This window comes from Clarias gariepinus, chromosome 11 (assembly GCF_024256425.1).
Source record: "Clarias gariepinus isolate MV-2021 ecotype Netherlands chromosome 11, CGAR_prim_01v2, whole genome shotgun sequence".
Taxonomy (NCBI): domain Eukaryota; kingdom Metazoa; phylum Chordata; class Actinopteri; order Siluriformes; family Clariidae; genus Clarias; species Clarias gariepinus.
Window position 1 is genome coordinate 11,192,720 of NC_071110.1, and position 20,079 is coordinate 11,212,798.

Genomic DNA, 20,079 nt, shown 5'->3' on the forward strand with positions numbered 1-20,079 from the left:
AATTTTAATTCATTAATGAGAAAATGAATACATTTAAGGCTTAAGGTTAGACCTACAGGCATGTGTAGCAGTTTTGTGTATTTCTGTTGTGTCTCTTATGAGCTGGTATTGCTCATTTTTGGATTTTTAGATATTGGGTATTGTATCATAAAAAAGGTATAGTAAACATTTATGTGTATTTTTTATTTGTAGGGTCAACGGGCTCACTTGACTGGTGTTTCACAATGCCCAGTGCAATCAATGGCATTCGAGGGTCCTGTGTGGTCATTCCCTGCAGTTATAAATTCAAAACCTCTGATCGTAGTGGTGTAGATGTGAAATGGTATTCAAAAACACTTACCACATCAGATCTGATATATAGCCAATCATCTCACAATATCATTCCTAAGTTCAAAGGGAAGACAAGTTTATATGGATCCTCAAATGAAAAAAACTGCAGCTTAAAGATCCAGCCTCTTGACATGTCACATAATCAGGAAAGACTGTTCCCCTGGATGGACCAGAATCCTCCTGATACTTACCACCGAAAAAATGTTGCTGAGGAAACTATTGCTCTTGAGGTGACAGGTAAATTCTATGCTTTTACTAGGTTCAGGAATATATCAATATAATATAAAATCTGTCAAATGTTTTACATTTACTTTCTATTTATAATTATTTATGGAAAAAAGGAAAACAAAGATAATAAACACTCACTAAGCACTTTACTAGGAAAACCTAAAAGTAATCTAATCAGCCAAATAATTTTTTATCAGCAGTGCAGTGCAAAAATCATGCTGTTAAAGATACATAAACGATGATCTCTACAAGAAGAGTATAGTATTGCAGGTTTAAATTGTAGGAATCTGAAGATTGCAACCCTCTGCATGGGTGATTTTTTGTCTTTACAGATACTGTTGAGAAACCACAAGCAGAAGTTCTTGGTAGGGCTACAGTTGGCGAGCCTGTGACATTGTCTTGTAGTGTGATACACACCTGTCCTCCAAAACCCCCAACACTCAGCTTCAGTATATCACGTGGGTCTTCACGTTTTATCCACACACCCTTATATCATGGGAAATGGAAGACGACAAAAGAGATTACGTGGACAGTTGAGGAAAATGATAATTTTGTTACTTGTTCTGTGAGTTATGCAGGTGGACAGAAATCAAAGACTGAAATCCCTCTTAATCCTTTATGTGAGTCTGAAACAATGCACATTTACAGTGTTTAAAAGTATTATTAAATGAAATAACATTTAAATGTCAGTTGGTCATTTATATTTTTTGTATGATTTTGTTTATTTGTATTGTCTCATATCATCCTGTTTTATCTGTTATAGGTCCCATAGATCAAGCTCAGATTAGTCCTGATTCAAACACAGAGTTTCTTGAGGGTGTGGAACAAGACATTGTTTGTTTTGTTACATACATGTGTTCCAGAGACCGACCTTACATTATGTGGAGTGGGGAACAGTTACCTGGCAGCACATTTCACGTAACAAAGCATGGAACAAAACAGATAGCTAAGTCCACACTAAAGTTCACTCCGAAAGCCAGTGATAATGGCAAGACAATTACCTGCCAAGCAGATTTTAAAGGGAATGTTCAGACAGTGGAAATCACCTTAAGAATTCAAAGTGAGTAAGGACTTTTGATGTTAAGGCCTTCTGGTTACCTATATGCTTACTTTTAATTTTTGACATGCATGTCCATCATTTAACACATTCTCATGAAAATTGCATTCGCCAGCTTGTAAACTAGGAACGCTTAAATTTAGGGCTAGCAGATGTATGAGGAGATGAGCATAATTCTCATTCATATTAGGATTCTAAGACATTTAACAATATATTATAAAAAATAACATATAATAACCTTTTGAGTGTATTTTTGTTACAGGATCAATGGGCTCACTTGACTGGAGTTTCACAATACCCAGCACAATAACTGGTGTCCGAGGTTCCTGTGTGGTCATTCCCTGCAATTATGAATTCAAAAATGTCCCGCCTAGCAGGACAATTGTAAAATGGTATAAACTCTCCACTACAGGTTACTCTCTGGTATATGACCAATCAACACACAATATCATTAATCAGTATAAAGGAAAGACAACTTTATATGAATCCTCGATTGACAAAAACTGCAGCTTGAAGATCCAGCCGCTTGAGATGCAACATAGTCAGGAGAAACTATTTCCCTGGATGGACCCAAATTCTATTGAATCATACCACAGCAAAAATTTTGATCATGTAACTATTGTCCTAGAGGTAACAGGTAAATCACATAAACAACCTTTGTATAATATTGTGGATATTCTTTTTTTTTAGTAATACTAATTAAAACTTTATCATGGTAGTAATGTGAGTATGGTTTGAGTACAAACAAAGAACAAACAAAACCAGAAGCAAATGATTTCAGTTGTTTGCATGATGGAGATACATATCTCACTAAACTCTTAAAATCACATGGATGAATTATAATACAAATTAACCATCATTTCTCTCTTGTAAATGTTTTGTATCACTCACAAATTATTTACTTACCTGTTAAAGATATTGTTGAAAAACCAGAGGCAGATCTTCTTGGCATTGCCAAAGTTGGTAAGCCAGTAACGTTGTCCTGCAGTGTGCTACACACTTGTCCTTCAACACCTCCATCATTGAGCCTGAGTATTTCTCATGACACTCAAAGTTTAACTCACACACCCCTTCATGATGGGAAATGGAGGTCAACTGTAGAGAGTACCTGGACTGTTGAGGAAAATGATAAGTCTGTTACTTGTACTGTGAGTTACGCAGGTGGACAAACATCGAAGACTGACATCACTATTGATCCTTTATGTGAGTTTATTGCCAATCTTTTAACTCAAAAAAGGCAGTTGTGTCTGCATGTAAGCTTCACATCTTTTTTGATGAATTTTTCATTATATCTTTTAGGTGACTTTCACAAACCTGTAATAAGTCCAACCCAAGATGAGGTTATGGAAGGAATTGAGAAAAGCTTCACTTGTACTGTGACCCACACATGTCAAAAACAAAAGCCAAACATAATCTGGAATTACCAAAACATGCCTGTTTCTTCTGAAACACATAAGGTTGACTTCCACATTTGGAGAACAGTTTCCACTTTGAAACTGAAAGCATCGTGGGACGACCATGGAAAGACATTAACATGCACAATTCAGACTACAGAGGGAGAGTCTTCAGATCATGTTACTTTAAAAGTAAAAAGTATGTTTGTTTGACCATTTGATTACAAATAAAAAAAAAAAACTATATGTTGTATCACTATCTGTTCTAGCTACAATTCAGTCCTAGTCATCAATAAGAAATTGTTAAATGTGTAACTATTGACTTTTTTCAGTAGTGTTTGGTTCACATTCTGTTTTACACAGTATAGTAAAAAACTCAAAGGTAAACATCCACTGCATATCCAACATTGTGAATTAATGCTTAAAAATATTCTCTTCACTGAATACTGCATTATTTGTTCCTTAATGAAGGGGGGATGTTTTCACTGGATTGGACGTATTCAATGCCCAGTAAGATGACTGGCCTTAAAGGCACCTGCCTGGTCATTCCCTGCAGCTTTGACTTCAGAAACAGCACAAAAAAACCTGCCGATGTTGAGGTGAAATGGTACCTATACTCTACATCACAGTACCCCTTGGTTTATAGCACTGATGGTGAGAATGTCATTCAAAAATATTTTGGCAAGACAAGACTGTGTGGTTTAACTAGTGAGAAAAATTGCAGTTTGGAAATCATGCAACTTGAACTGAAGTACAATGGGGATAGACTGTATCCTTGGATGGATCCAAAATCAGTTGATACATTTCACAAGGAGGATTTCTATGCCAAATCTATTGAACTCCAAATAACAGGTAATGACACTTTTTAGATATTTGTATCTAAAGTGTGCCAAATGAGTGTTTGATCTACGTTCTAGTCTGCTGTTTTTTTTTTGACAGAACAAGCCGATAAACCAAAACTAAGCATTATTGGTATACCAAGAGTGGGAGAGCAAGTCACAGTGTCCTGTAGTGTCCTTCATACATGTCCGTCCAAACCTCCAAGTCTGTCTGTAGGGAAGGCACTTGATACAGACGTTTCTGTACATAATCCAGTACAAGATGGCTTTTGGGAGCTAACCAGAATTCACACATTCATAATTAAAGAAGAAGAACAAACTGTTACATGTAAAGCCACATTCCATGGAGGACAGACATCTGAATCACAAATCGATCTCAATGCTCAGTGTAAGTCATAATGCTTGGACAACAGGGTCGTTTATTTCTCCTGATTATCACAAAAGCCATACTGATAATACACTGGCCTTAAACAATTGTGTTTTTTTATATTTGTGTGTTGTGTGGAGTGGGTAAAGTCAAATATTAACCTCATTAAACTACTCATCATTCAGTTGTTGCTGCACCAATATAAATGATAAGTATTTTAATTATTTACTTCTGTTTTTGTTTGTGTTGGAGGGAGTGGTGGGGTCTCCCAGCTTCAGGGTCCTTAAACTGGTCACTAACACAACTGAAATAAATTTTGCCACATTATGTTTCAATTGATTTCAAATAATCAGTCATGAATTATCTTTACACTACAGTATGAGGAAATACTACTATGTGATATTCATATAACTATTTAATCTCAGTAAATTTCTAGCATTTTTAATAACATGCTCTACAAAAACTTATAATTCCATTTGTAGGTATCTATAAGGATATAACCATTGATCCTGAGGTGGCCGATGTTGTAGAGGGTGTTGCAAATAACTTCACGTGTACAGTTTTCCATTCTTGCAAGAGCCAACCTCCAACTTTCACCTGGAACTACAAAGACATACCAGAGACTGTGGGAACTAAAAAAGGGCCATCATTAACCTGGGCCACTTATTCCAATATATTATTTATAGCTTCAATGGAGGATGATGGCAAGAAACTGACTTGCACTGCAAAACTACCTAAAGGAGAAATCTCAACTTCCATCGTTTTACAGGTTCAAAGTGAGTGGGTCCATCTTCATGACTATTACTGAAGGCATTTACATTTACTTGAAATACAGTAACCTCTGGTTTGTATTTATTTGTAGGATATGTACCCAAGGTGGTGGATCCATTTGAGAATGACAGTATGTGTTTTTTTTTTCTTTTCTTTCCTTTCATTTCTAAGATGTGCCTAACCGTATTGTAATAAAATTCAACACTTGTAAATTTTATAGTGTGTTTGCATGTGTGTGTGTGTGTGTGTGTGCGCGTGTGCGCATGTGTGTACAGTGGCAAGAATTAATGGAATCTTCTTAATTTCTTGTTAAGTTGATCTTCATCTAAGTCAAGGTTATCGATAAATATAATGTGCCTAAAATAATAACACAAAAAAATTCTGATCTTTCATGTTTTTATTGAACACACTCAGTTAACATTTAAAATGGTAGTGGAAATAGTAAGTCCCCTCCCGTCAGCAATAACCTCAACCAGACACTTCCTTCAGCAGTGGATTAGCCTTGCACATTGTTCAGGAGGAATATCAGCCCATTCTTCCTGGCAGAACTCTGGCAAGAATTCTTTGGATGTCTCATGTGGGAATTCATCCTTCCCTCTATGACTACAAGGCCCTGATGCAGCAAAGCAGGCCCAAATCATGAGGGTTCCTCCACTATACTTTACGGTTAGGATGATGTTTTCATGAGGATATGCAGTGCCATTTTTACGCCGGATGTGGTGCTGTATGTTCTTTACAGATAGTTCAATCTTAGTTTTATCTGTGTCAATATCCCTGTGGTGTGTCAGTGTGCTCCTTTGCAAACTTTAGGCATTCAGCAACATTCTTTTTAGTGAGCAACGGCTTCCTTTGTGGTGTCCTGCCATGGACACTCTACTTATTTAATGTTTAGGTACTGTAGACTCATAAACACAAACATTAGCCAGTTCCAATTATGCTTTCAAATCAGGGTTGTTTCTTTACCTCACTGATGAGTCTTCATTGTGCTCTTTGGGACATTTTGACTGTTCGCCCACTTTTGGGAAGAGTTGCCACAGTCCCAAAGTGTCTTCTACCTAACTTTAGAATGGGATTTGCAACCCTTTCCAGCTTCATGTAAATCAACAACTTTTGATCATAGATCTCCTGAAAGTAGTTTTCGCCAGGGCATGGCTCACATTAGTGTATTCTTCTTGTGTGAATTAAACCTTCATAGGTGTGAGTGGTTACAGTATTAATCAGTGGTTTTTAATCAAAGTAGCTATAGTCCACACCTCAAACTAATTTTCTTTGCAAGACTCCAGGTATGCTAACACCTGACTCGATTAACTTTGTTAAGGTCATAAACTGATTTATGGTTGTACTCAATAAAGACATGAAAGATCAGAAAAACTTTTGGTTTTTTATTTTGGCACTTTATATTTGTTGATGAAGACCAGATCATATTTTATGACAAATTAATTCAGAAAACTATGGAATTTATAAAGGCTCACATACTTCTTTTTGCCATTGTGTATGTGCGTGTAGACTTTAACAAACTTTTTTTTTTTTTTGCTGGATTTCAGCTGTCCACATTTCAGAGGCAAATGTGGTACCCTGGATCAGTGCTTTGACCAAGTCCTGTGTGGTGATACCTTGTACTTTTAAGTCAGGTGACACGCCTATTACACGTCTTCGAGTTCTGTGGTACACCAGTACTGGTCAATATGTCTTCCACACTGGACAGTCTAATGTTATAGACAACTTTAAAGGACGCACAAAGCTTCTGGGGAATCCAGATGAGCAGAACTGCACTTTAGAGATTGATAAGGTCCAAGCTCATGATAATGGACCATTCTGTTTTCATGCAGAAAAAGACAATAATAAGTACAGGTTCAACCACAGCTGTGTGTTCATCATCATGAAAGGTGAAACAAAAGTTTTCGCATGTTATAACATGCATGTAATAATAGCTATGAGCCCAGTTGTGTTTAAAATGTGCTCTCTTGTACAACTATTAAATTATAAGTTTTATAAGGACATGAAACAGTTTGCTGAATGTTCCTGTATTTAAATGCAGCATCTCCTGACAAGCCTGTGATATCAGCTCTTCCAGAAGAGATGGAGCCAGGCAAGCGATTCACAATAAACTGTTCTGTCACACATACATGCTCATCACATCCCCCAATTATCACATGGAATGTTCCGGCTGCCAGAGAAGTGGTGAGCCATGTGGAGCGAAGTGCAGGCAAATGGGAAACAACCTCCACAATTACTTTTATTCCAACTGGCTATGAAGAAGAAGAAAACCTCATTTGTCGAGCTTCTTTCTGGGGGAAAAAGAACCAGGAAAGCTCAGCCTTATTAAGTGTGAAACGTGAGTAAAGTTTTTCAGCTTAGGTTTGTTTGTTTACAACCATCCTTTCATGGTTTGTTGAATGACTTTTATGTATTTTTTAGGATATGAAGGACTGGGTATGGACACCGTAGGATTTGGTATAATTCTTCCTGCATGTTTATTATTGCTCCTTTGTATTGCTGCTGGAATTATTATTTTTAGGAGAAAAGTCCAAAAGTAAGTTTATATTTTATCTTCGTGTTCTGTACAAAAATCTTAATTGGTCTGAATGATCATGAACTCATTATTTAATACTGAAATTACATGAAAATGACAGATGAATTCATACGTGAAAGAAGGCAATATTTTATTTTGGAAAAAATTTTTTTTATGAAATGCAGCTGTATAAGTATTATTTAAAATAAAGTAAAACTGTTTTATCTTTATTTTTAAATAGAAAGTCAATGCAAATTTTTTTATATATATATATATATATATATATATATATATATATATATATAAATCTGCATATATATATTGGATTGAGAGAATATTTTATTCCAAACACGTGCAAGTTTATTAAAACACATATCTCAAAGTGATTTTTTTTAGCGTGACCAAAATCAGAAAATAGGTTAGTTGATTTACAGTATATATACATATACAGGAATCGAACCCGGGCCTTCCACATGGCAGGCAAAACACCTACCACTGAGCCACCAGTGCCCTATACAGACATATGCAGTATACAGAGGGGAAATTTATTCTTTTATCCCCTGCAGATTTTGTAAGTTTGCCCACTTACAGTACAAAGGCATGAAAGCTCTATAATTTTTATCATAAGTTCATCGTAAAGGATAGAGACAGAATATCAACCAAAAAGCCCTAAATAATATAATTCAATGAGGTAAATAATTATTTGATTCCTGAGCAAAACATGACTACGTACTTGGTCGAATAAACCTTGTTAACAAGCACAGAGGTAAAACATTTCTTATAATTGGTTACCAAGATTGCACACATCTCAGGAGGGATTTTGGTCTACACTTCTATATGGATCTTCTCTAAATCCTTAAGACATCTTATCTGTCTGATTAAATTTTCTGTAGGATTAAGGTCTGGAGACTGGCTAGGCTTCTTCTTGAGCCACTCCTTAGTTGCCTTGACATAATGTTTTGGGTCATAGTCATGCTAAAAGATCTATGACAGATCTTCAGGAAGTTCTCATTCAAAATTTAAAATTTGGCCTGTACCTTTAGAAACAGAAAAAACTGAGAAACAACCCCAAAACATGATGTTTCCTACATCCATGCATTTTTCTTTATCCAAAAACGGTGAGTCAGTAAATTGATGCCAAAAAGCTCAATTTGATCTCATTTTACCAGAGCAGTTTTTTCCAATCCTGTTTTTTTTATTGGCTAACTTCAGATGGGTCTATACATGTGCCTTCTTGCGGAGGGGGACCATGCAGCACTGAAGAATTTCGATCCATTGTGTTACCAATGGCTTATTCGGTGACTGGGTTCCAATTGCCTTAAGATCATTCAAAATCTCTTCCCATGTAGTTCTGGACTGATGCCTAACCTTTCTTATGATTATCCTTACAGTATCTCATGTGGTGTAATCTTGCATGGAGCTCCTGAATTAGTGCGATTAATGGTTACTTTGTATTTCTTTCATTTGCGAATAATCGCTCCAACAGTTGTTTCCTTCTCACCAAGCTTATAGCCAATGGTCTTGTAGCTCAGTCCAGCCTTGCGCAGGTCTACAATCTTGTTCCTGAATTGCTTTGACAGCTCTTTGGTCTTACTTATAGTGGTGAGGTTTAAATGGAAGATAGAGATTCTGCGAACAGGTGAAGTTGTTGTTAAGAGCACCTTCTTAAATTAATCTGTGTACCACATGAGCACATAACCAGTCTGTGCGAGCTAATATTATTGTTGTTTGGGGGATCAAATACTTATGCAACTCAATTTATGCAACTGAAATGTAGGCTACCAAAACCAAAAAAGGTAGATTTGTTTAAAAGAACTTCAACTTATATAGGTTACTTATTAATATATTTTCCAATAAACCATGATACTGAAGTGCAGTAATATTGTTCTAAACATTTCTTAAACATAGCATCTGCAGCAGATTTTCCAGGTGATAATCGTCCAAATTATTCGTTTGTGTTATGATTTCATCACAAAAATTTGATGGAAATTATGTTATCATTGTCATCATCAGGGGTTGTGTCAGGATCTGTTAAAACCTTTGCCAAGTTGCGTGGGTATTGGACGGTCTGCTGTGGTGGTGCTGCTGCTTTTACGTTCCAACCCAAATGTCTTCAGTTAATTTCACTAATTAAATAATTAGACTTAATTCAGGGACAATCTGATAATTTTGATTCATAAATTTTTTCACATAACATGCAAATTTCCATAATTATCTTTTGACTCTTTAAATGTGCGACAATGATGTATAATAAATAAAAGCGTTATACAAATAAAATTAAATTTAATTGAATTGAACTTACTTCAAGAACTTTACTTTTGAATTGAACATCTGTGCCTGAAACACCTAAATTTAAATCTGAATGTGCCAAATGCGTACAGTAGATTTAAAAAAATAATAAATAAAAAATATTTTATTTACAGAATATACGATATCAGTGCAACGGCCACATCTGATATTCAAAACCTCAATTTGCATCACCAAAGAGGTACAGTACATTCTCTTGAACAAGTTATACTTATATATAAATAAAATGAATAGTGGTTCACTATTCTATAGACTAGATCAGGTAAGACCTTCTATTCTTAAGAAAAAGACAAAGCTTATTACAGTACATATAGCTTGCTAACTTTTTATTCACAGATTTCTGCTGAATAAATGCTATAAACAACATAGTTATTAAACACATAACTGTACATTTTTTTAATTAATTTGAAAAAAGAATTTTCTATTAGACATACAGTATAGTATTCCACTCTGCCAATATCTATATTTCTCTCTTTTTGTAAACTATGCATCACAGTGAACCAAAATCCGGCGTATCAGGAGGTGGCCACTTAGCCGTAAGTATATAAAAATGTAGTTTTGTATTATTATAATAATGTATTATTGATATGAGCAATTCTATTTATAATTGTGTGAGATCTATCACAAATACTCAAACTAGCCCAATAAATAGCTGTTTTGTTCAGCTGAGTGCATTTTTAAAGTTGTTTCAATCCTTTGTGCTTACTTTTGTCTTTTTCTGTAATATTTCTATAGCATTATGCTGAGGATGATTACACCAACAATGCAGATTTCTAGATGCATAAAAAATGTAATGACAAAAAAGTCATTACCAAGTGATATACTGTTTTTTCTATAAGACTTTTAGATCTTACTGTATGCTGTTTTATAAGTGCTGCTTACATAGAATAAGAAAGATGATTGTAAGAGAGATAAATCAGTGGTTACTGTAGGTGGGGATTTGTGAGTCCAGATAAAACAAATAAAGAATAGTAAAAATATGTGATATTTTAGTGTATGTTTACAGAGATACATATAAGCAATGGCAATGTCTAATTATTAATACAGTATACACAATTTTATAGCGTACTCTCTATGACAGCTTTGTGTCTGTATTATGGTATATGCATGTGGAATGAGTTTGTGTACCAAATAAAGATTTATGCATTATTTAATATGACTAATTAAATCTTTAACTTACAGCAAAACAAATGTTACTAATAGGATTGAAGGCATTATTTCTATGTTATGAATGCAGTGTGTCTCCCAACTCACAAATTACAAACAGGCAATATGTCAAGGGCCCTGCACCCGTTATTAAACGCATTCCTCCTTACCACAATAGAACGTGACTACATATATATGTCATTATACTTGCAACACATGACCCCATTAAACATGATACGATTCACAACAACAGTGAGGAAAAAACATTCCCCACCATATTACATAAAAAGGATAGTTCCGTATAATCAACACGTGACAAAGTGCTGAAAACGATAATAAATACAAGTATAAATAAAAGTATAAAAGATTTGAAACATACACAGAAGCACCACATACTAATTTGCATAACATCGCCAGCGATATACTCATAGTGTATGATCAGTATTTGTGCACATAGACTCCACTATCTCTTTAAATTTCTCACGTTTGATCAAAAATATCCTATTTTAGATGTGTCCTTACCATTTATTAATATTTTTTTGCTTATTAGGCAGTTGTGTGACCGAAAAGATGCTCTGAAAAATAAAGGTACTATTTTAATCTTTATGGTAATAAGAATTTAACTGATTTTTGTATTGCCTCTCGCAATGTCATCTGTCTCGTTGGCGATTTTATCAGAGTGCAAACGTCTAGGCTAAATGTGTAGTTAATGTCTGTGCAAGGTAGCGTTATGTACAGTTGCTGAATTAAAGATGGAAACTTAAATGTGCATGTCTTTGCGAGTGTGCTGGATGCTAGCTGACAGCGGTGAGAGATTTAACTGTATAGCAAGCAGCTTAGGATGGCAACTAATCCATCATGTAAACAAAAAAAAATGTCTACAGAATTGGAGACGGAGAGCCCATGGTTTAACAAAGCATAATATGTTTCTTATCATTGTTGCAGTCACAATTTTATTTTGGTACAGTTTGCTCATAGAGGTGGTTTGTTTGTATAGGTGTGTGATATTTTAATATGACAATTCTTTTTTAGAATTACATATTAAACATAAATAGGTTGTGAAAAACAAATCTGTTTATGTCTGAGATTCTTTTGAGCATTTAATTTAAGCAAAAAACAGACTTTTTATACACATTCTTAATTGCAGACGCTGAAATGACACACGCTATTACATCAGTGGGCCCAGTTTTCATGATCTCGCCTAGAGCCTCACAACCCCACAGGCCGACAGTGCTGCAGTGCATATACAAGAATCATGGTTATAGTCCAAATTTGCAATTAAACTACTGGACGACATTAATATCAAAGGTTGATTATTTATTAATATAGGCAGACAGAGAATAAACCAGAAAAACGTGGGAACAACACAACACCCGAATAACCAAAGGCAGAGAGCATAAATTAAGCACCTTGGACAGCCCTGCTCTGTACAAGAAAGAGATGGGTCCTAACTCACCAGACCTGGACACGGATAATCACTTACTGTCTCGCTGTCCTTCACAGCCTATAAAAGGGTCATCGTGGCCTAGTGAGTACCTGTAGGTTCTTTCAGTATATGATATGGCCTCTGACTTTGAGAACTTGGGAGACTTTACCCTGGAGAAAGCAGAATGCGAAAAGTCCGCGACAGCGCTCAGCCACCTTCTTGATCCAACCGCTAATTGGTCCGCTCAGGTCAGCTTGCCAGTGCACCTCCCCTGAATGTGACCCAGGACGTTACACCTCAACAACGTTACACCTCAGCACTGTTGATTTTTCAAAACAGTTTTTCCAGTTTTTTCGATGACAAATGACCACTGATACTGTAAAATTATGCTCAAGTACAAATAATGTCTTAAAATCTTAAAAATATATAAATATTTGGTCAATAAATGCTATCAGTTACTTCCACCCAGTTGATATTGCTTGTTCTCTTGATGTTATTGAAGAATCATCCAAATCATGACCATCACGCTGTGTCTGGTTTTAAGAGGTTTTAATTAGGTTTTCTCATCTGGAGCATTACAACTTTCCCATGCTATCTTTGGACCGACTGCAAATTGCCATTTCAGTCAGCAGGTGTTCCATTTTCCCTTTTAATCTAAAGTATTGCAGTTCACTATTTTAGCCTGTGAGATGCAGTGTTGGTCATTTTCTGAACACTGGTGTTTGACAGGGCATCTCATCTAACATTAGGGTGAAGCTTAAATACAGCCTTCTCTCCCTATACAGTACATTAGATTTGGAAACTCTTCCCTTGACTTTTTCCAAATTGCAGTTTTCAGATTTGTTTCCTCTCCAAGAGGGTTCTCTAATTTAAAAGAAAAATACAGAAAATGGGAAAAATATTTAAATACTTGGATTACTTTTTTGATGTAACAAGTAATCTAAAACATCAGTACTCAGTATTCATTTAAGTGAGGCATTTAAGTACTCAGTTATTTAGTTATTTTTTCAAAAATTATTATCGTTATTCAGACAATTTATGTCATCCGTGAGCCAGATAGCAGTGATTCCTAATCCGTTAGTGTGTGTGTGAAAGTCGTCCTACAAACCCCGCCCCCCGATAACTCACCCCCCTCTGTTATTCCTGCTGTTATATCCCTATTTCACCTATGCGGTTTGACTTTTCTGCAATGGAAAAGTACTCTAACTAGTTACTTTTATCAGAAAGTAACGCTGTCATGTAACTGATTACTTTTTAATGAAAGCAATTTTGCAATGTAATTAATTACTTTAAAAAGTAACGTCCCCCAACACTGTTCATAAGCTTGTGTTTTAGGCCCACTGATATTTTCTCTCTAAATGCTTCGTCTGGGTAACATAGTTCATAAGCATGGCATTTATTTTCTACTGTTCCCAGCAAGGCCAGATAAATTTTAAATTTACTAAATTCTGACAAGACAGTAGTGCTGGAACTTAGACTACATGTGATAATACATGGCCTTTCTGCTTCACCATGTGCATCAGTAAAAGATTTTGGTGTGGTTATTGATTCCAGTCTTTCATTTGAAACTGGTTTATCTAATATGACAAGGATACAATAATTTATCTCAGAAATATTGTAAAAAAAAATATATATATAGCATCAATATATGATGCAAAAAAATTGTCATGCTTTTTACTCATCTCTTTTGTCAGCACTGTTTTTTTTTCCTTTTCTTGATTTTACCACCCATCTGTATAGTGTATATACTGTAGCTGTGATTATTATTAAGGTAATAAATGACAATGTAAGTAAAGTATCACAGAAAAGTAACATCTTTGAAATAAACCCAAGTAACATATATAAAATAAACCCATTTCTGAAAAAGTGAAAACCCCAATTTAAAAAATACACACATTTTTGTGGGCAGGACTTTTACTTGCACCTCCCTTTACCACAAAGGAGTTAATATATTTGTAGGGATGTCAAGATACGGCATACAGAAGTTTTTCTACATCAGAAAAGTAAAATGTAAGTTCCTTTTATTTATATGTCTTTAATAATGTCTCTTTGCAAATTATATTTGTATTGCTGGCATTTTAGAGTAATTTTATGTGTATGCAAATTATTTTATTTTAATTATAGACACAGGAGTTAATATAATTTAGGAGTTTTTTGTTTATAATAAAAAATATATTTATGTATATATTGCCATTTAATAATGTATGCATACAGTATATTGCTCATCATGTTTTTTAAAAAGCTGAATTCTATCAATGATTAATAAAATATGATTGTATGCGAAGTGTAATATACAGTTAAATAGGGCAACATTTGGGTGAATTTGAATCTAGTTTAAACTGTAAACCTTGTTTTTGTTAACCAGAAATTAATTTTGCAGCTAAAATTATATTTAAAAAAATAAATATTGCTAGGTTTGCTTTATGTGCTCCGCTTTTCACCCACAGTCCAGATTTAGGGTAAACGGTGCTCCCAAATTGCCCATAGTTTGTGAATGAGCATGTAATTTTGTGTACAAGATGTATGTGTGTGCCCTCCAATGGATTGGCACCCCATCCAGGGTGTATCCTGCCTTGTGCTCTAAGGTCCTGCAATAGGCTTTAGGCCTCCTAGTGAGTGAGTGAGTAAGTGATAAATAAATAATCAAAATGATTAAATTGTTCAAGGTTGTCAGTTTTTTTATTTATTAATTTTAAGGTCAGGGGAAGTTGCAGGTGTTTCCTGTGGCATAAAAAATTCCATTTATGAGATACACAAATTTCTTTTATTTTAATTTCACTTGTTCTTTGATGTCATACATTCACAAATAAAAGAAACAAATAATTTTCAGAAATACCGAAAGTGGTGACTTTTGATCACTTGAATCACATCAGATGTCATCAGTTTTAAAGGATAAACTAACATGTGCAGGTTGAAGATTTCAAACTATCAGCATTTTGGAGCCCGGGTCCCTTTAAACTAAAATAAATAAAAAATGAAAAAGAAAAAAGAAATCAGAAACACAGATAATTATACATTAAAACAAGAGCCAATTACACAGTGGGTATAGAAAAGAATCACCCCTTTTAAAATAATCACATTTGACACAGTTTTTGTTTTATCTGGCTGTAATTAATCAGTGCACCTTTGTACATCCAAGTAAAATATATAACACCAACATCTCAAAAATAAAATGGCTGGTGATTCTTTTCTATACCCACTATATAACTTTTTGAGGCTTTTTTGTCATCTTAGGGAGTTTTTTCCTGGCCACTTTTAACAGGCCAAGTGATACGGTAAGTAGTCAATTTTAGGTTATTCCCTACATAATGCAGTTTTATGGGATTTGAAACATGGAGTGTCAGAAGTTGCAGTATCTGATTTGGTTTCTGTATGCTTACAGCCATCCTGTGAATGTTTAATGTGATAAGTGCTCTCTTTTATATTCTCTAATGCAAAACCGTTTCTTATAAATGCTTTCTAAAGCATGAATAGACAATGAAAATAATAACCAAACCATATTGTACAACGTGCTAATTAATAGAAGTCACTTTCTTAAAAAACGAAAAATCTGAAAGGCTTTTAAATGCTTCTAAATGTTTCTTTAGTTCAAAAAGCAAAATGTAAAAAATTGGATGAAGGATAAATGAAGTTAAGTGATTTCCTCATGCCTTTCTATGCATGGGTTAGCATTACCAACATTATTATTTAAGCTCTAAATAAAGTTGTCAAGAAAAAAATAGCTAAATATAAATTAAGGGTGTATACATCTCTAGATGCCTACAATTATGTCCTCAATGATGAGTCCTCAGGACAGATGAGTTGTGGTTTCAGATACACATTAATCAATCCGTTGTATAAAATGATACAGATCAGCTTAGTGTAAATGATTGGTTTCTCTATCAGGTAGGTGTACAGTAAATATCTGGCCATTATGCAAGATGTAATCCTGTCATATCGTCCATTCATTAAGTGAGCTGCATCGGCAAATCTGGTTCCACTGTTTAATTATAACTGTCTCTAATAATACCCAAAGTTCAGGAGAGAAAGTCACCCTACATATTCGCATACAATCATATTTTATTGATAGAATACATATAAACAAGACTGCCTAGCCAGCATTACCACACTGCACCCACTCATTGCCTATACTGCTTTATCCTGTATACAGGGTCACGGGGGTGCCTTAAGCCTATCCCAGGAGACTTAGGACATAAACACATTTACACGCTCATTTACACACTACGGGCAATTTGTGAACTTGATGTGGGAATCTAACCTTTGACTCTGGAGGTGACCAGCGACAGTGATAACGACTAAGCAACATTGTTGACCGTTACCACACATTTTTAGGGAATTATTTCGCCTGCCCGCAAAAAAAACATTTTACTAACACAAATAGAAGCTATACTGTTATTATATTATATAATATTATACATTATATTAAATGATATATATTATATAACTACTATGTAGAAGTTAGAGTAAATTATATTATGTAGTAAAGTAAATTATTATTTATTATTTTATTTTTAAACTTTTGCTGACATCAGTTATATATAGTTTTGGCACTGTGGATTTTTTTATACACATTTTTATGTTAATGTTGCAGGATCGATACACAGTCAAAAACACTGATCTGCTGGATTTGTCTTCAAGGTACAGAATAACATTTACTTGAGCTACCTAAAGTTTCTGCTTATTTGTCTTTATTAAATCTAAACAAAAAAAAATGTCTTAGTTCACGGATATATTGATCATCTTCCACAGTGACATTTGCCTCTGTTTTGTCTGATGGGTGGAAGGCACAAGTTGAAACTCCAATGGAGGCACTTGTCTCATCTTGTGTTGTGTTGCCCTGTAAGTTTAGTCACCCTGGCAATCAACTTCCTGACTCTCGGTTAAAGGGAATCTGGCACAAACAACCAGACAAAGAACATCGCATCTATGATGAAGACTCTTCCTTGATTCAAGATAGCTTTAAGGGTCGAACAAAGCTAATTGGCCGATTGAGTGAGAAAAACTGTTCATTGGAGATAAACAATGTAAGAGACACTGAAAACGGCCCATTCTGTTTCAGAGCTGAAATACCGAATGGTAAATTCTCTTTTGTAGAGAAGTGTGTGACCATCAACATGAAGCGTGAGTCTGTTTTTAAATTGTATCTTTTGCTTTATTTCCTCTATATTTATAATTTATAAAATTATTGACATTTACACTGATTAGCCATAATGTTAATCCTACTGTATGTTACATTAACGCATTAACATTGAATATTAACTATATGCTAGTAATATTGGCCAGGCAGCAGCACACCCAGTGCACCACAGCCTGCCATACACATACAGGAGAAGTGTCAAGGACACAGACACTTACAGAACGCCCAGTGTTGTAGAATCAACTGTTTAGGTTAAAAATGCTCTTTGAAAAAATTTAAATGTGTTATGGTATAAATGTAAAATAATTTACTTTATCAGTAATAATTTCTGAATGTCAATGGTTCAAAGCAAATTCTTTTCCTAGACAGCAGTAAATATTAACTTGATTTATTTTCATAATATCATCTTCCAAATAATTTAGTTTGTTTCATAAGTTAGGGAGACCATTTTACAAGTAGTAATAATTATATGCCATTGTACTTTATATATAGCTGAACCTGATAAACCACGTTTGGATAAAGAAGAATCCCTTGTGGAGGGAACAGCTGCCATCTTTAAGTGTTCTGTCAAACACACTTGTCCCACTCACCACCCAACTATTGAATGGAGTCATAAAGGTGATAAAACCATTTTGTTCTATAAGGACCAGGGCCATGGAGTTTGGGAAGTAGAGTCACTCCTGACCTTCACTGCCACAAAGAAGGATGATCACACAAGCATCACTTGTACTGTCACTTTCCATGGCAACATAAAATCTACAGTCACGAGCAAGATATTCATTGAATGTAAGAACGTTGTACTCTTCAGAAATCATATTTTCCTGATAAATAACTGATTGGAGAATAGTATTAGAATAATAAAAAAAAGTTATAAAAAATGAATGTTTAACTCTATGATATATTTAACTCTAATGTTTAAATATATCATTGATGCCATTGGCAGATTGTGTTTGTTTAAAAGAAAAACTAAAGTTGAATTGAACATTACAGTACTGTTACTATTGATGTTTCAGTGTATTATGGTTCAACTTGTCAATGCATAATAATATTACAAAAATAGGAATTACATGTTTACAAGAATGAACACAAACACTACCAAATGATCAGAGAGTTAAAGTCTTTATGAAGCAAATAATAAAGGCAATTTTTATAGCCTAATCAGTACCTGTATGTAAAAAATGCTAAATTACATGACAATTGTAAGACAATTTTAAGAAAGTTTAAATAGTATAAAAAGTAACATCTTTGTCTTTTTACATTACTCACTATCTTTTTCAGATAAGGAAGACTACTTTTACATCATTATTTCTGTGGCTGTTATACTTGGGACCTTCATTTTAATTGGAATAATATGTTGCTTTGTAACAAAAAAATACAAGTGAGTCAGAATGAAATATTATAAGTTGTTAAGAGGTGCCTAATTAATTTTTGCAAGCTGTTGTTACATACACATAAATCATGTTTCTTTTTTCAGGAAAAAAATAGAAGAGCTTGAGTCTAGAAATCCAAATCGGTAAGTAGTTGGATTATGTTTATTAGCACAATGGCCTAATCAACAAAATCTTTTATTATTATTATTATTATTAGTAGTAGTAGTAGTAGTAGTATCATTTATTTATTCGTAATTATTTATTGTTGTTTTTGTAATTTCATTACTAGTCTTGGACTGTTGATAAAAGATAAATATAAGTAGCTAATAAAAGAGCTAAAAGATTAGTGTTGAAAACAATAAAAAGAGTCAATGAAAATGTAATTATTTTTTATGGTTGGATGAAGCACATAGTTACTTTAATTGCCCATCAGACTGAAAATAGTAAGACATATGGGTAGGCTCCAGGCTTCCTGTGAATCTAAAGAGGATAAGTTGTATAGACAATGAGTGATAGTGAGTGTTTTGATAATATTTACAGTATATAAATATCAAGTACTTCAAAGTGATAAAAATACTTTTGCTCAGGTTAAATTTTTTTAATCACATAGATAAAAAAAAACAGAAATATAATATTTCATGTCAAATTTGCATTGTAAATTTGTAAAATTGTAAATTTTGTAGGATTTTAAAGAATGATATGATGCAACAAAACCTTTTTAATTACAAAGATTGATGAACATTCTGAACATAAGTTTACAATGCATTATCATCTTCCTCTTCTATTAGTTTCAATATAATTGAATATTTTACAGAGCGCAGAAATCCCAACTGGAGAAGGAGATGTACAGTAGTGAATGTAACCAGCCTTTTGCACACATGTGTATCTTAAGTAACCTGTACAGAAAATGCTCACAGCTACTGTACATAGAGTTGTAGTGTAGTCTCTGCTTCTGTATGTTTTCAAATATATTATTTGTATTTTAAAAACTAATTGGTAGAAAAACACACCTGACAAGTCTTTATGTCCACCAAGTGCACTGCCGTGTCAATGCATGATTTTTCTAAATGAATTTAATTACTTTTCTATTGTACTATAGACTACATCACAGTTTGGTTTATTATACTAAATATAATGGAAATAATTTATTTTACACAGGGTATTGAGTCATCTCGCCAGAATGTCTCAAAGGTAA

General features: G+C 34.2%; 2 protein-coding genes across 2 annotated transcripts; both read left to right on the forward strand.

Moving 5' to 3' along the window:
• The first annotated feature begins 198 nt into the window (after positions 1 to 198).
• On the forward strand, positions 199 to 10,954 carry LOC128532601 (uncharacterized). Its single transcript, XM_053506663.1, has 16 exons — positions 199 to 567; positions 891 to 1,178; positions 1,322 to 1,618; positions 1,878 to 2,252; positions 2,531 to 2,818; positions 2,915 to 3,208; positions 3,481 to 3,861; positions 3,949 to 4,236; positions 4,698 to 4,991; positions 5,078 to 5,116; positions 6,531 to 6,872; positions 7,025 to 7,321; positions 7,405 to 7,519; positions 9,922 to 9,986; positions 10,302 to 10,341; positions 10,541 to 10,954. Exons 1-15 carry the CDS (start codon positions 225 to 227, stop codon positions 10,337 to 10,339), a joined length of 3,744 nt encoding a protein of 1,247 aa, XP_053362638.1. The 5' UTR covers positions 199 to 224; the 3' UTR covers positions 10,340 to 10,341; positions 10,541 to 10,954.
• A 3,425-nt stretch (positions 10,955 to 14,379) lies between these two features.
• LOC128533309 (myelin-associated glycoprotein-like) lies at positions 14,380 to 20,079 on the forward strand. The gene is made up of 7 exons (XM_053507548.1): positions 14,380 to 14,387; positions 16,969 to 17,015; positions 17,127 to 17,498; positions 18,007 to 18,300; positions 18,793 to 18,892; positions 18,989 to 19,027; positions 20,043 to 20,079. Coding segments are annotated over exons 1-7 (891 nt in total). The 5' UTR covers positions 14,380 to 14,385.

Excerpts from the sequence above, each read along its gene's own strand:
- LOC128532601 (XM_053506663.1), top strand. The coding sequence starts at position 225 with ATGCCCAGTGCAATCAATGGCATTCGAGGGTCCTGTGTGGTCATTCCC. Across the intron at positions 568-890 it reads TATTGCTCTTGAGGTGACAG|ATACTGTTGAGAAACCACAA; the intron begins GTAAATTCTATG and ends TTGTCTTTACAG. Across the intron at positions 2,253-2,530 it reads TATTGTCCTAGAGGTAACAG|ATATTGTTGAAAAACCAGAG; the intron begins GTAAATCACATA and ends TACCTGTTAAAG.
- LOC128533309 (XM_053507548.1), top strand. Across the intron at positions 18,893-18,988 it reads TTTGTAACAAAAAAATACAA|GAAAAAAATAGAAGAGCTTG; the intron begins GTGAGTCAGAAT and ends TTCTTTTTTCAG. Across the intron at positions 19,028-20,042 it reads GAGTCTAGAAATCCAAATCG|GGTATTGAGTCATCTCGCCA; the intron begins GTAAGTAGTTGG and ends TATTTTACACAG.